The sequence below is a fragment of the Anser brachyrhynchus genome (assembly GCF_964034855.1).
Source record: "Anser brachyrhynchus genome assembly, chromosome: 10".
Taxonomy (NCBI): domain Eukaryota; kingdom Metazoa; phylum Chordata; class Aves; order Anseriformes; family Anatidae; genus Anser; species Anser brachyrhynchus.
This window is the reverse complement of record NC_137705.1, coordinates 12000658-12016754: the sequence shown is the minus strand read 5'-3', so window position 1 is coordinate 12016754 and position 16097 is coordinate 12000658. Positions and strand designations below refer to the sequence as shown.

The 16097-nt window shown below is 39.5% G+C and overlaps 1 protein-coding gene across 13 annotated transcripts in view; it reads right to left on the bottom strand.

The window, feature by feature from the left end:
• The window catches only part of EEFSEC (eukaryotic elongation factor, selenocysteine-tRNA specific), a 163969-nt gene that overhangs the window by 45623 nt on the left and 102249 nt on the right, over positions 1 to 16097 (bottom strand). For all 13 annotated transcript variants that reach the window (XM_080606091.1, XM_080606082.1, XM_080606086.1 and 10 more), the window contains exon 5: positions 8925 to 9563. In XM_080606091.1, the coding sequence (XP_080462217.1) occupies positions 8925 to 9563 (639 nt within the window). The remainder of the gene's footprint in view (positions 1 to 8924; positions 9564 to 16097) is intronic.

The following is a 16097-nucleotide window of genomic DNA, read 5'->3' as shown; positions in this document are numbered from 1 at the left end:
TTCTGTCAGAAATGGGAATATTTTGGAGGCTGCAAATTCCTACTCTTTTTTTTAAAAAGGGTTTGTGCATTTAGGAAATGGCTGTACGTGAGGCCGCAGAAGGACAAAATAGAAAGAAACTGACAGGATTTCATTGATAATGGGGTTTGCAGTTTGATTCTCCAAAGACTGTTCTAGTTTTTGGTTTATTACCAAGACCTACAGGTGAAGGACTTGGTACGAAGAAAAATTTGGTCAGCTACATCTTTTCCTTAAGAGCTTACATCAACGTAAAAGTATTAGAGGCTTTTCTTCCTGGAATTCCCTCCAGCACTAGAAGCTTTTAGTTGCGTGCTGGGCTCTAAAGACCTTCTCATCATCTTCCAAGCAAACAGACTAAATTTCCGCCTTTGAAGATCCATCGAGGACAGATGAGAAGAAAAGTTCATCTCCTTCTGTACTTCATGTCTCATTACTGCTTTTCTAATAGAGCAAGAACCCAGCACAAGGACACCTCCACATATCCACCGACTTTGGCTTTCAGATGGCCACATCTCTCCCCAGCCACATTTCTCGCATTAAAGAAACCTCTTCCTTCCTTTGCCTTTTGCCTTCTTTCCCTGTAAAGGTGCAATTGCATTTGGGAATTTCTGACAGGTGGCCATAAACACCCTTCCCTTCCCTGAGCATTCTGCCATCACTACAACCTGGTTAAAACCAGCACGGTAGTGGAAGAGGAGTCTTTATTATTGAGTCTGCCCATAAGGGAGTAACAGCTGCGTACCAGACCTGACTGAATTTAAAAAGAGGTGAAGGAAACATGCACTGTAAAGGTATATGAGGATGTTACTGCTCTGTTTGTACCCCATGCGTGCCTGGAGACATCAACACCAGCTGCCGCATAGCTTTTAAAATTCAACCTGGCCGTGATGGAAGGATGCAGAGAAGACTCCCAAACTGGGGAGGGCTCCCAGGCCATGGTTCTGATCAACCACAAAGACTCTGGTTGTATCTCCACGACTGAAGAACACTCAAACATTTTCTTCAACCGCTTTGAAGTATTTTAATATGGCAACCTCAGGCTCTGAGGTTTTAAACACTCAAAAGGAAACATCAGCGAGACAAGACAAAGTTCATTTTGGACAGTGCCTAATGGGTGCATAGCAGTAAGTTAACAAGCACAGTGATAGTAATTTTTTTTTCTACAGGAAACTGCCCAGATGTAACTTGGGGAGGTCAGAGGAAAACAAAGAACGGAGGCTTAAAAAATCCTCACAGAAAATTAATCAGGGAATTAAGACAGGCTAGCAAAGGGTCGCCAAGAGCAATTAACAGTGATAGAGAGGAGAGGGCCAACTCAACGGACTCGTATCCTTCTCTGAAGACTCCACACGGACATACAAACCCCCCAAGTCTGTCCCCTCCCCTGACGATCTGCAGCTCCACCCTCTGGACCCCCTGCCCCAAGTCCAGCAGCCCGTCATCTCTCCTGGACAGCAGCTTCCTTCCGATGCCTGGTTAACACAGCTCACGATATCGAGCCATACAAATCTGTGCTACGCTGGTCAACATTTGTAATTCAAATCCTAGTGAAGGCATACAGTAGAGGGATGGTTACAGTTCAGTAATATGTGTTTTTAGTTTCACTTTACCTTTGTACTTTAAAAATGCCTAGGAAATTACATTTATATAAAACCTAAGTTATTTAAGTTGCAGAATTGAGCACTTAAGAAGTTAAGAAATGCCAGATGTCCATACAACCTTATTCCTGTCCCTCTTTGATATGCCCCATGATATAGTCTTTACATGACCACATCCAAAAAAATTTCACAGGAACCCTGCCTTATTAAGTGCACAGAGCAGAGGCACAGGGGAACAGAATTAATGTTGCATAGGCAACTGTAAATCTGGTATTTCCTAACTTTCAAGTACTTGATTTTGCAACCTAAGTAACATTCTTAATTTATTTTTGTATCCAATAAATAAAATGGTGTATTGGTTGCCTTACTGACAAACCGATTCCCCCACAGGTGACTCTTACACAACCTCAGAAAAATCAAGACCAGCTGTCCATACACTTGTAAGACCCAAAAGCATGTCTGCATTTTAAATTTAATAATATAAATAATAACCATAGGTGTTACTCAAACCTTGCAAAATTCTACTACCCAGTCATGTGGAACATGCCATTCTTTTGTTGGTGAGTGAACAAAATATCACGCTTTTCATATGAGTAAGCAGATTCTGTGACTTCGCTGGTACACTTTTTTGACAAATTTATTAAACTCTGTTAATCCATATGTTGCGTCAGTCAGTAAAAATCAGCACTCTTCTCAGTGCTGTTTAACAAAAATGGTATTTCTGTGTAATGAGCATACAGCCCTCCCTTCCCCCACTCAGCTTCCTTCACAAAACCTTTTACTCAGAAACAGAACAAGAGCCAATAAATAAATGCATCTTTTATATTCCTATTTTACAGTGCATTTTAACTAGTGAATGTGCTGTGCGCTTTTATTCACCTGATTGCCTTCATCTCTGTATTATTACTGTATTTAGCATACCATCAGCAGCCAAGCAGAACCAAACAAACTCATGTTCAGACTTCAAAGCAGGAAAAATATTAATTGTGGCGTCTGCATGTTTACAGTAGATGGAGTGACATCCACCGCTTCTCCCAGCCGCAGTCACAGAGGTTCTGCGGACAGCCCAGGTCACTGCCAGTGCCTGCAGGCAGCACTCCTTTAGTTTTCACTGATCGGCCTGGTCTTAGGCCCTGCCTGCCTGTGCCTACATGACTCTGCACACCACGTCAGTCACCCAGATCTTGTGGCACGAAGTGTCTGTCGTTGCCTGACTGATGCAGTGTTTTACTTGCTATCCTGCTGGAGCTACAGTGCAGCTATAAGTAAACAGCAAAGCTTTAGCCCCAGTAAGCCAACGAAATGTCCCCTATCCAGAAGTTGGATGGAAGAATCCAACTACCTAAGCAGATAAAATTTACTTCTTGTTCCTAGCAGCACCACAACTATGCAACAGAAAATGCAAGGAACAGCATTTCCATGACAAATAGTTTACATACAGTGCATGGGCACAACCCTGTGAAACAAATTCTGGTATTACTAATATCTGGAAAGAATTCAGTGAAAAATATACCGAAATTGCTCTCACGTGACCCTCTCCTCAGAAATCTTCTCTTATCCCCAAGCAAAGGCGACCTTCCCTAAAGCTAGGCCTCATGCCTCACGTGAACCATGTTGGATGTACCCCCTTCATTCATAGGCAAGTCCATTTTTCCTCCTTCAGCAGTTTGGTTTAGTGTGTGGCTGAGCTATTATGAACTTGACGTGCACTCTGTAAATTATATGTTGGTATTTTCAGTCATAAAAAAAGCCATACAGAGCTGTACGAAAATATGGCTGATAACTATTAAAGTTTTTAAATGCCATTTTCGCAACCACTTCACTTCAAAATGCCTGCTCAGAAACACCAACTCGCTAAAGCATAGTTTGGGTATACCATAGGCTGGTAGTCAACATATTTAAATAATATTTTCCTCACAGATTTCCTGCAGCTGCTTACTATTACTCATCTCCACCATCTCATCCCCTCTTCAGAAAGGCCAGAAGGATCTGTTAAGTGGTGATGACAAAGATCTTGCATTTGACCACTCAAGAAATGCATTTGCTCTGACACAACTCTGGTTATCCTACTGTGAGAGAAAAAAAACAACACTTAAAAGATGCTGAAAGATAAGCTTTTTATCTTCCGCTCAGATGCTCTGCCTCTCTGATAAAAATCTTGATAACTTACCCTGCTTTCACATCTCGCTCCTGCAACAATACTTTTCTCCTTGGGGACACTCAGATCACACCAATACTCAAACAATCAGTAACACCTTGTTATTAGGCAATAAGTGATCCTCTGGAAATTGAGCATGCTAGCTACACGATGGCCCCAGTCCCCATAAGAAGAAAATAAGAAAATTCACCATCCAGCAACCCACAAAACTCAGGAACAGCTTGGCTGTGAATAGGAACTAGGACAGCCCCATGGCCGTGACACATGAAAGGAAACTGCTGAAGAAACAAAGTGCAACTTGATTACCATCAAGTAAGCACAGCCTAAAAGCAAGGCAAATAGTGAAGAAAATACATGAAAACATTGAAGTACACAGAGAATTCATTCTTCTTAACGTCAGATGAATATAGAAAAAAGTTATCTTTAGGAAGGACAAGCCCATTCTCGTAGAAAAAAACATTGTTATGCTTGAAATGGGAAAAAATCACAATTGAGGTCTGCATTTATTTTCACTTAACAAGCTTGAAAGTGCATAAGGTGCAGCTTGTGCTCTGCAAACAAGGCAAGAGTTTTCCTTCTCTTTTTGTCTCTCCCCAAGAACTACTGATTTACGAGCATCCTTAACAATAGGACCCTGCGACAACCATCCTAAGATAAACCCTGCTTGTGCAAACACTTCTCAAAACGGGCAGAATATCTGAGTCATGCAGGAAAGCATGATGCACTTGTACAGTTCACCTTTCAGTTGAAATTCACTGCATTCAACCTGCATGTCCATGGAAGTCAGAGAGCAAATATGATAAACATAAAGGATTTATCCCAGGAACTGAGTAACTGCTTCGTGAGTCACACTGGAATTAAGCTGTGATGCTGCTTCGAGGTAGGAAAAAAAAAAAAATCAGAGGAAGATATTTCAGAGATGTTTAGGATTAACACAAGACTTTCCCCCGCAGAACTGAGCAGGGCTGGTACGTGAGCAGCCTCTCTCCAGAGGCACACGACCAAGGACAACAGACACTGTTTACCTTCATAATTTGCTTGTCTGACTCCAGGGGCTGCTGACCTGCTACAGCTTTGCAAGCCCACCCTCATGACCACCATTCCAAGGGACAAACTTTCTTCACAGCATCTCATTTGCTGCTTTTTTTTCCACCAAGACTCCCACATCACTATCCTTAAAGCAACGCTGGTGTTCACAATAGCACTCCCAGCTCTGCTTTTATTTTTTTTTTTTTAAATCAGTACAAGCCACTTGTTGCCAGCCTAGCACTTTTTCCTATTTAAAGTACATTTGTCAGGCAGCCAAGGTTTTGCAAAAGAAAGTACCCAGAGGGCCACAGCCTGCCTCCACATAACCACGCAAGAAAGCACTCTTGACAGAAACTTCCTTCCACTGTACTTCTTCCCTCTCAAGTCCCCTCTGCATGAGCAAACTGAACTAGTGTTTCATATAACTTTAAAATCAAGTTAAGCAAATACGAACCTTTGCAAAGGCCCTCTTCTGATTTTCCTTAATGCTAATCCCTAAAGATTTACTCTGACCCCAAAACAAATCTGTATTAAAGCAAAACACAACCATCCACACATCTCTGCAACAGTTTAATTGCATCAAGCACAATCATAACCCTAGTTTGAATTGCATGACTCCTTCATAACCAAAATGCAATTCCAGCATGGGTGCAGACCCCAAAAATTTACCATCTTGGTTAGAGCACGGTTTCTACACCATGCAGGGCTTCAGACAACACTAAGACAAAAAATATTTTGAAGCCAAATTTCTGAGATACTACAGTAAAATACCTAAAAAAAACCCAAAACCCTTCAGCTAGTGCATAAATGAACAAGAACACGAGAGAGGGGCTCAAGGATACACTGCAAAGAGGTAAATTTCAAGATCCCTGTGGGCTGTCACACTTTCTTTCCCAGCACTCCACTCAGTCTCAGTGTTAGAGAGGCAAGATACCAAAAGGAAAGGGAGCAGTGCAAAAGAAGTGGAAGGACACTTTAATTTTTGTAGAACATTTGCCATCAATGGAGCAGGTAAGAAAATCCAGAGAGCTTATGCATAAGTTTCCAATAAAATGTACTAATTCAAGGCCATTGGCTAGTTTATGTATGATTTGGACTTTTAAAAAATATGGTGTTTATCTAGTTCATGGATTTGATTTCCATTTGAAACAACAGAAATGTCAACGTTGCTCTCAGAGAGCCAAAAAAACATCTTTGGAAATAAATATCCACCTTTTATTAAGAAAATAAACCTTAAAATCCAGGGGGGTGCTGTGCACAGGAGACACAAAAAGCACCGTGATGCTGAAACTTAATGAATTCACAATTCGTACTGTTCCGTCAGTGCTCTGAAATTAATCCCAACAGAAACAAAAAGCCAAACCATAAACGCCTGATTTCTCCTGGGCAAACCAGTGGTTAAACTGCAGGGAATTTATTTCAATTCTAGTGGCAAGCGGGGGCCTGGGAGAGCCCCCAGCTGATGGGCTGCAGCACTTCAGCCGGCTATGGCCCAACTCTGCCGCAGCAGGGCGGGCAGACGTTACGCACCCGGCCTCCTCTCCCCCAGCCTCTCAGGAAGTTCTGAAGCCGATTTTCCCCAGCAGTATTCTCTGGAAGAAAAGTTCACTTCTCATGAAGGTAATTCGGATTTTTTATTTATTTTTAATGCCTCCCCAGGGAAGGTGAGGTGGGGGGAGCTTCCTTGCTCGACAGAGAGAATGAAATTTTCCTGTACCGGTGCCAAGAATAGACACCCTAAATTCAGCGATCCTAATCTCCAGCCATCCACCAGCAGCAGGGTGGGTCCAGCTGATTCAGATTTTCTATTAGCTAGTGACTTTGTGTACTAAAAAAAGTCGCTGTACCACCCAATTGTTCCTGCTGCTCTCTGCTCTGCGAAAGCACAGACTTCGTAGTAGCTCCCTCAACAAATGCCCTAAGTACTTCCCCAGCAGGCCTCTAACTGGCACCAGTCCTCTTCCCACCAGCCCTCCCGAGTCCCTGCATGCCCCTCTGACTTCACAGCAGGAGCTTTTGCTACGGCAGCGTTTGCTCCGCTGTCCTTTTGGCAGGCATCAGGGAAAACACCAACTCTGAGCATCTGCAGTACTGCAGGAGCCAGAACCTGAGGACAAGCCTAATCCGTAGATAGGCTGATGGTTCAGTGGCAACTGTTCATTTACAGGGCCAAGTACTGTTCATACAGACTGTGATCAAGGCCCATATACAGGTCACACTGTGACATTTGAAGGAGGGAAAACAAACTCTCCAGCTTGGAGTTTATATCTGTACAGTTCACTGATGTATAAGCCTAGTAAATTAGTGCACTGGCCAGATATTAAATAACCTACATTCATTGGTGATTTTCTGCACAAGAAATTCAAATTTGAATAATATGATTAACATTATTCTGTTATTTACACAGTAAAATCTATAGCAGAACAAGTAAACCGGCAAAGCACTTAAAAATAGCACTAAATAAAAATTAAAAAAATATATGGCCAAGGCTCTCTGCAGTCAAGTTACTTCAGTCAGACAATTTACATTCTCACACTTGGCACTCTGCAAGTTTTCAACACCCATATGCAAGTGCCATGCATTGGAGCAAAAATAAAGAGAGAAGCCGAGACCAGTTCATTTCAGTTAAACAAAAAATCAAACACCACACATCTCTGGGGGTCACAAAACCTTTTGTTCTCATTCATATTCCTAACAGCCACAGAGAAACAAAAGGACTTAGTAAGCCAGGCATCTCTGGATTTTAACAGCATGGGCCATGCGCAAGCAAGTAAATTTTTAGTGGAGGTAATGGCAAACGTTTCATGAGTTCAAATAGTATTAGAGCAACAGAAGAATATAATGTAAAAAAATGAAAATGAGCAGAATTGGTATCTAGACATTCCCTTTTGGTCTAACCTCCTCTGCAGCTTAGAACACAGACTACTTTGGACTCCATATTTTCGTTCAACATCACCATCAGGCAAAAAGAAAGGTAGCTGACCATTTCTAACAACGGAAAATCACAAGATACCTTCTAACAGTTTTGAAGAGTGACTGCTGACCCATCTTAAAGGTAAGTTTTTCAGAAAGTTAGATACCCTCTTGTTAACTACCTTCCTACTGACAAAATTGGCATAAAACCAACACCACAAAGTTCTCTAGTTCCTTCGCAAAGAATGGCCTCTAAAGTCATTAGTGGAAACACAAAGGAGAAACTCTGGAAAAGCAAAACCAACACAGAAGCCTCTGAGAGAATGGGGCAGAAATATGAATTGCCTATTTCATTAATATAGTGAGGCATTTAGAAAAGGAATCTCACTAATGCAAAATCATGCCCTTGGAAGGGACTTCATTTATTTTTTACTATTAAGTTAGTAAAACAAACACTGAAGTATTCAAGAAGCCTACACTATAAATTGCAAACATAGTGAGCTATGGTGATGAGTGTTTAGTCTCCTGTCGTAAAGTAAGGAGAGACCTTATTCAGTACTCAAAACAGCTTCCATGGAATTCTGAGAAGCAGCAGCAAGAATGCTAAATGTTTTGTTCAACTAAACCAACTTTTGGATTAGGAAAATAAAAATTAATAGTTCTTTACCCAGATGTTCATAAAACACCTAGCACACCAACTTATCAAGTAAACACTTGCTAAAATTTTCAACTATGCACATTTAGGGGTAAGCAATTAAATTTATATATTACACATCTCTATCTAAAGACATAGATCTTTACATTTTAATGTACTGCAGACTGTTAAACACATCAGTGGAAAGCTGGAAGTTTTGTCAACTGTTATACATGTTATGTTGAAAAGAACAGATGACCCACTTAGGAAGGCACACAAACAAGGCAAGTTTGCAGGAACACAATGGCTAGACCATCAAACGGATCAATGAAAAAACAGTATCGAGTTACTTAACACTGTATTGACCTAAATAAACTTGTCACTCTTAAGCAATCATCTCTGACTCTTTGCAAACAGGAAATATATAATACATTAAGTATACAAACATAAGAAAACATATATAAAGACTCTGGAATATAGCAGTGAAAATTCTGTTGCACACCAATATATGTAACTCAAACAGAACGAAGATTTCCCCTCTCCCACGTATAGCATCAAAAGAACAGCTTACCCTTTCCACTTGTCCTTCTTTGTGCTTCAGCTTGTACACTTTCAGCTTTGGAAGGAAAGTCTCTACGTAGTTCTTGTCTTCCATGCCTTGGAGCAGTACCCCATGGAATGCCAATCTGCAGGTGTTTGCATGAATATCTGTATCCAGCTTGGAGCCGATCACAAGGCACAGTTTAGGGCAGGTGACGGGTTTTTCAAACTCTAGCAAAGCCCACTGTTGTCTTGGTAGCTGGACTTCTGATTGATCATTTTCTTTGTTCTCCTCTGAAGATTTCGAGTCCTTGGACAAATATTCCTCTTGATAAAGATAATCTTTTTCAAAATCAAAAACATTCTCTTGAATTTCTTCATTGAAGTCAGCAGGAGCTGGACTGAAAAACATCACTCTTCCCATGACTGTTTCATGACCAACGGTGATATGGAATTTAGCCTTGGTCTGAAGAGCTCCTCGAAAATACTGGATTTTCTTCAGGGAAATTATTGCAGCATGGATGGTGTGAAGTGATTCTGGGGTGCAAATCAGCCCTCGTTCCAGTAGTTTGGGATCAAACTGGGTCACACAGATGCCTACTCTGTCACCCTGCATAGCGTAAGTCACAGGAGTGTGGAACATCTGCATAGACTTGACTTTCTTTGTCACCTATTAATGAAAGAGCAAGAAAGGAAAAAATTAATTGCACACAAGCACATCACAAGCATAAAGCCATGTCACACCCTTCTCACTTCTAAGGAGGCTGATGTTCTAGAAGGGTGCGCAATTCAGAAATCAGAAAGTGAAGAGGCTAAGAACATGATGCTATCATTTAAAGTTAGCATAGATTTGCATCTTACCTTGTTCTATTTCTGTTCACAAAACTGTAGCATTACAATGGCCAGAATTATGTTGATATTTGCTCCACCTCTACTGCAATAACTTGCTACTGTCTACAAATCAGATATCAGATATACCCACACCATGGAATAGCTTATTCAGTGTACTCTCCCCCAAGCACCTGTACCAGCAGAAATGTAGTAGTACAATATCCATCCATGCACCTGCCTCGCTGCTTTTCTACCCGCTTCCATTAATTTTTTCATTCAGTTTTTTGACTTGGTTAAAATCAACTGTGAAGTGCTCAGAACAAAATTGCTTTCCTTACAGTGCATTTGCACAACACCAAGCACAATGCAATCTTGTAAACTATCACATCAAATTAATTGATAATACAAAAAACTAAGATTGCATAGCCTATTCCATTCCACATATTACAAAAGAAAAAAAAATCTTCAAAGTCTTTTACTGCAAATATTTGTATGCTTATAAATAAGGCTAGCATCACCACCACTAAAATCTGGGTGTTCCACCTGTTATGATTATCACATGAAAAGTAGAGCATTGTTCACAAATTAAAATCTATTAAAATATGTCCATTTTAAAATTTAATAAGGTTGCCATTCTAGTACTTATTCGAAGGAGTTCTTCAGCAGAAGAGAAGAGTGAAATAAGCTTTTGAAGATCAGTCTTGGCTCTGCTTGATCAGACCAAGCCAATTTAGTTTAACAAGGTTTCATTTTGGCTTTTCTTTCAGTTCTGTAAACCATCTTTCAATAAGATTTTTCAGGTTTGCGTGTAACCAAAAGTTTTTTCTGATAATATGTTTATGTTACCACCTGTTGCATTCATACTAATGGGCGTTGGAGAGTTGACCACTGTGCCTGAAGTCCTTACATTAGATACCAAGTTTTTAATACTGAAATGATATTTTTGGCAATAAAAAATACCTCTCCTAAATAAATATTAAGTACTTGGACAAGAGTCCTCAGTACAGAAAACTTACACACAACATTTTTGAAAGGCTGAAACCTCAAAATTCAGATCCAAGAACCAAATGCTCCATGGGAAAGCGCTTTTCTAGAGATCATTTCTTGAGTATGTTTTTATTAACATACAATGGATTATACTGTGGAATGTGCACAGAACAAAACCAGTAGCAGACCTCCACTCTCTGTATCATTTTCTTTTCTGCTGTCTTCCCTTTTTGATAGCTGTGGAACTGGTACTAAGAAAAGGTTCATGCCAAATGCTACTGTGCAATTTTCAGCATTCATGCCATTATTATGTTTTACTCAGCTGCAACTATTCTCAAATTAATCCTCCACCACTGCATATACTTTAGCAACCCATCTTCTAATCCTTGCCTATCATATCTTCTATTCCTGGAAGTAAGAACTCAAAATGCACAAGCAGTGATGAAGAGAATCCCAAATCAAGTGCATTACGATCAGACTCGGCAGATCTGGGGTTCATTCTCAGTATGTCACACAACTTAGAGCACATCATTTAGGTTAGACTACTCAGAGCAGTCTAGAGAAGTTAACCTTATTAATCCCAGAATTATTTACTTGCAGGATAGCACTGAAAATCTCTGCTTTTTCTCCTGCATCTTGGATGCAATGTGTAAATGGAAATAAAGTGTTTATTCACCTTTTCCTTTTCTACAAAGCCTGCCAACTCTATTTGAAGGGCGTAATACTTGACCCCATACAAATCTGTGTGTGTCTTCTCAACACCACCAACATAAGCAATACTAAGAGAAGACTGTAGAAAAGAAGACAGAGAGTTCTCATAGGAGAACAAATTGTAGGAACTTAGATCAAAATAAATTAGGTGAAAAGTTTTTTTAGCTGAACAAAAACCTTTAGTAGCGGAAATATAAAAGCTCTCCAAATAAGCCAGGACAAAAATCATGGGAAATATACAGAAAGGTCCTTTGAAAAAGGAAAAAAAAAATAGCAGATACACATCTTCTGGAAAAGAACAAAAATTCTATATTTTTTCTTGAAAGTGTAATTATACAGATAACAATGGCTCCTACAAAGACTGTTTGGGCTCCCTGCATCTCTAGCTGCTAACCACAATCAAAAGATACACCCGCCCTTTTCCGAACTATGACAAGCTAATTATTGTAACACTTTTCAGATCAAGCATCACATTGATGCCTGTGTATTCTCCAGGTATCCAAAAGACATTATGAGAACGGAGAGATCAAGAGGTAGGTGTATGTACAAGAAGAAACCCTGGACCAAAATACTTTGGTGTGATCTTAACTAATGTCAAAACAGAATTTAGAGGCCATTTTAAATATTTATTAGAATTTTAGTTCAACATTTTTATATTCAAATATATATTCATTATTCCTCTGGAAAAACACCTGAGACAGTACTACCTCTCTAGATGGGCAGGAAAGAAACAATTTCATAGTTTTCACCTCTACTGTTCTGTTCACCTACAAGCTTGTAGTTTTGAAGGCTGGAAGTATCAGAGCTTGCATCAAACCCTTTCACCTTTCTTTCACTGTAACGTGCCTCTCCCTTTCCAGTTTCAATCACTGCAGTAGTTGCAGCACTGGTGATACTACAAATAATGGTTAAGGGCTTGTTTAAAAAAAGCTTTTGTAAATATGTTTCACAGAAAGGAGCAAGTACTACAGAATTGAAATTGCCATATGAAAAGTATCAGATTATTTTGAAAGACTATGATGTAATACGTGATAATTAAGTCTTCTACAACCATGCACAGAGTCAACAATAAACCAACAAGAACTACAGCATCTTCTATACCTCTTAAAGGAACTGAAACATGCACAAGTGACCTATGCAGACACAAAGGTTTTTATTATGAATCTTCTGGGTTTATAGTATTTTTTAGAAACATTTTAACACTTAAATAGCTAGTTAAAATATTCCCCCTAAATTAACTCAAATGATTAGGATAGATGTATTTGACATGCAGCTTATAAATAATGATCAGAAAGAATTAATAAGTACTTCTAGAATATTCATTTCACGTGATTAAACCTTTTCAATAACATTCACGTTTCTCAACTATGGCATAGGATGCTGGCTTGTATCAAAATATGGGCTGCCTTCTTTGATATTTCGCAGTGTTGATCTACATTCAAAGGAAGATATATTTATTGAATAACATTTTCCATGACAAACATTTGCTGCAATTCCTACATGTAGAAGAACCTTTGCAGTGGACTACCAACACAGGAGTATTTTCCAGTGTTGTATGAGACTTAACAGTATGGTTCCCCTTCATACATTTGCTGACAGCCCTGTCACAAGTCTTCAACCCAAGTTAAGAAAAAAAGTCATGAATCCTGAGTAATTTTCTTTCAGGATCTCTTTCAGAGAACAGCATCCTAGTTAAAAATCACTGAGAATTTGCAGAAGAACATAAAGCAAAGCTTTCCTGCCTCATCCCAAACAGATTATCCGTGCTGCCCTCAACATGGGAAGCAAGCTTCCCCACCGTTGCTGGGCTCACCCAGAACTTTCACCCCCACCTCGTTTCTTTGTAGCTGGGTCTGGTTTTCAGACAGCTCTGGCTGTCCTCTGACATGCAAAGGGAAAGGTACTGCATTACTCAACCTACTGAAAATCAGCACTTCGTAATGACCTACATCTAGTACCTTGTATACTATTTAATCATCCCATCTATATTCGTTGTTAAATGCAAACAGTCCTTCCCCTTATATTCAATGGTATCTGCTCTTGTGTCTGAAGTTCCTATGGACACATCAGAGGTCAGAAGGAAAAGAGAATTGTAAGAACACATTCAACTCCTTTCCTTTATTTCCTACACATTCTCAGTACTAGAATCTGCTGTAAAAGGACCATACAGCACAGTATCTTAACTGACCATAACCTCTGTTCCAAGAGTATAATGCACGGAGGAATTAGAATCTAGGCAAAACAATGCTATGCAATGCCTAGGTGACTGGGGAGAGGGGAATTAGATGACACAAGAGCTGAGTTGGAATTGCATCTTCAAAAGGTCAGACAGGACCAGCAGAAAAGTGAATCAGTGAGCTGATAAGCCCCCACTGGATCAAATAACAAGAGCCAAAGTAGCTCTAAATCACTAACTTCCTGTTTTCTGAGCAGACCACGAACATCACTACAGTATTTTACTCGATTTCTCTCTGAATTCAACTGACAAAGACATTCGTCCATAGCTTAGAGTACTTTTTTTCTTTCAAGACACTGAAGTATACAACCAAAATTCATCTTTGTTTTGTCTGGCATTTAAAATACAAACGTGGAAACACTGAGTAGGATGCAACTGGCCCTGAGGATTAGATTTATTTCTCTTACGCATATCTAGTTTCTCTATGTAAGGTACATCCACAAGTTATAACAAAATCCTAAACTTCCACATTTTCTCTTGCTTTACAGCAAGAGAAACTGCAAGTAGGGAGTTAGGGCTAGATCACTCAATGCACCCACCTACCAACAGACTGAAGTTAAATACTTACTTGGGAGCATTCTGGCCTGAGCAATACGAACTCATAACTGAAATCAATTCTGACCAATATCTTCAGCTTTTCTTTGCATTTATTTCAAGCACTCAATTACTATTCTCAAAATGTTCTCTGTAAAACAACCACCTCATCTACGAAAATAGAGCAAGGACCATTCTAACAATCCACTCAATAGAGACTTATTTTACTCTTTCTGGGAGTCAGGCATTTAGAAACAAGAAGAAAGTAAACGATGTTGAGAGTAACTTTAAAATGCCAGACGTTTTACATGCAGGTAAACATGGAAAATTTGGATACCATTGTAAAACATGCTACCAACTTTGCAAATAAATCCATTCCTTTTGCTTGCTAATAATGGAATGAAGGAATTGATGATATCATCATATAAATCAAGAACCAAGTGTTGAAATCTTACATGTGCAACAGGTTTTAGTTTACTGGTTTGGTTTTGTTGTTGTCGTTTTTAAATTTGTATAATCACAATAATGTTCCTAAAGCATTATGTAAAGGTCTGTAAAAATGGTGAGAAGAAAGTTTGTCTTGAAATGAATACTAAAAAAAAACCATGCAAAACAGAAATCGAAAGTACCCAAACGGTTCAGCCTTTGAGATAAACAAATGTGTTCAGTATAAGAGAACCTGTTATTTGAAGACCAAAGCAAAAGCTCACCATGATTTTCAAAGCAGTTTAGTACAGACTAATAGAAAACAGGATACAGAAAAAGATCATTAATGACTTTTTTCCCCGATATGTCAGAGCTTCTTTTCCTTTATTTATCCAAGTTCCATTAAGTTATCAGCCATATGCCATTGCTCATAGCTTCTTTAGATAAGAACCTAGCCATCCTGCTGCCTCTCCCAATGCTGCAAGTGCATCTTTCTGATATGAAAGATACAGCAACCGTACTTCCACATAATACTGATGAGAAAGTGCAAAGTTACAATAATTAGCATTGATAATCTAATAGAGAAAAAGACTGGATTATAAATGCAGCATTTATAGGAGTATTACACATGTATTACAAAAACGGACCCCACTTCAAGAGCAGACAACTCCAACCAGTTTAAAATAAAGATCACGTCTAAGAGTCTAACTGCTAAGATCTGCATCTTTAAACTTATGGCTGAGAGGGGAAAGGAACTCAAATGATGAATAGATTCAGTCCTGAGGTTCAGAATCAGAAATCCAAGAGTAAGCCTGCCTCAAATCAGAGTGAAGAAAATAAAGTAATACCTCAAGAAGTATAAAGAGACCTTGCATCTGAATAAGGTGCTAAAAACAAGAGACAACACCTTCATATCATCCACTAGAAGTGCCTGCTTGCACCTGAAGAGAACCAGTGAACCCAAAGCCCAGCTGCACCACCACAATGCATCCTATATTTGCTGCTTTTGAAAGCAATGACTGCCTTCCTCCCTACTGCACTACTGCAACTCCAACTAAAGAATAAGACACTCACCTTTCTGCTCCCAGGGTCATCTCTTTGTGGTCACAGGACATCACCCTGCACTGTCAAAAACACTGCCCACCTGCCCTAAAGGCTACCAGAACTTTGTTTTCAGCCAATCCCTGTCTAAGCCCGTGTACTGAAACTAAGAAAAACTCTAATTCAGACATAGGATTGTTCTTAGGTTTAAAAAGATTGTTTTATTATTATAAGTATGAAGCATACTAAATTCATTACTACATAAAATGAGGAAGACCATTTACAAGCAAAGTCCTATAGAAGAGTAAGCAGTGTTTTAGTGAAGACAAACCACTCTGCTCGAGAAACTTCAAAAGGACATCTAGGCTGTGAACGTACAAGACAGCAACAATGAGAATTCAGAAATCGTGAGTCAAGGCTCTTGCCCTACTCCATCCA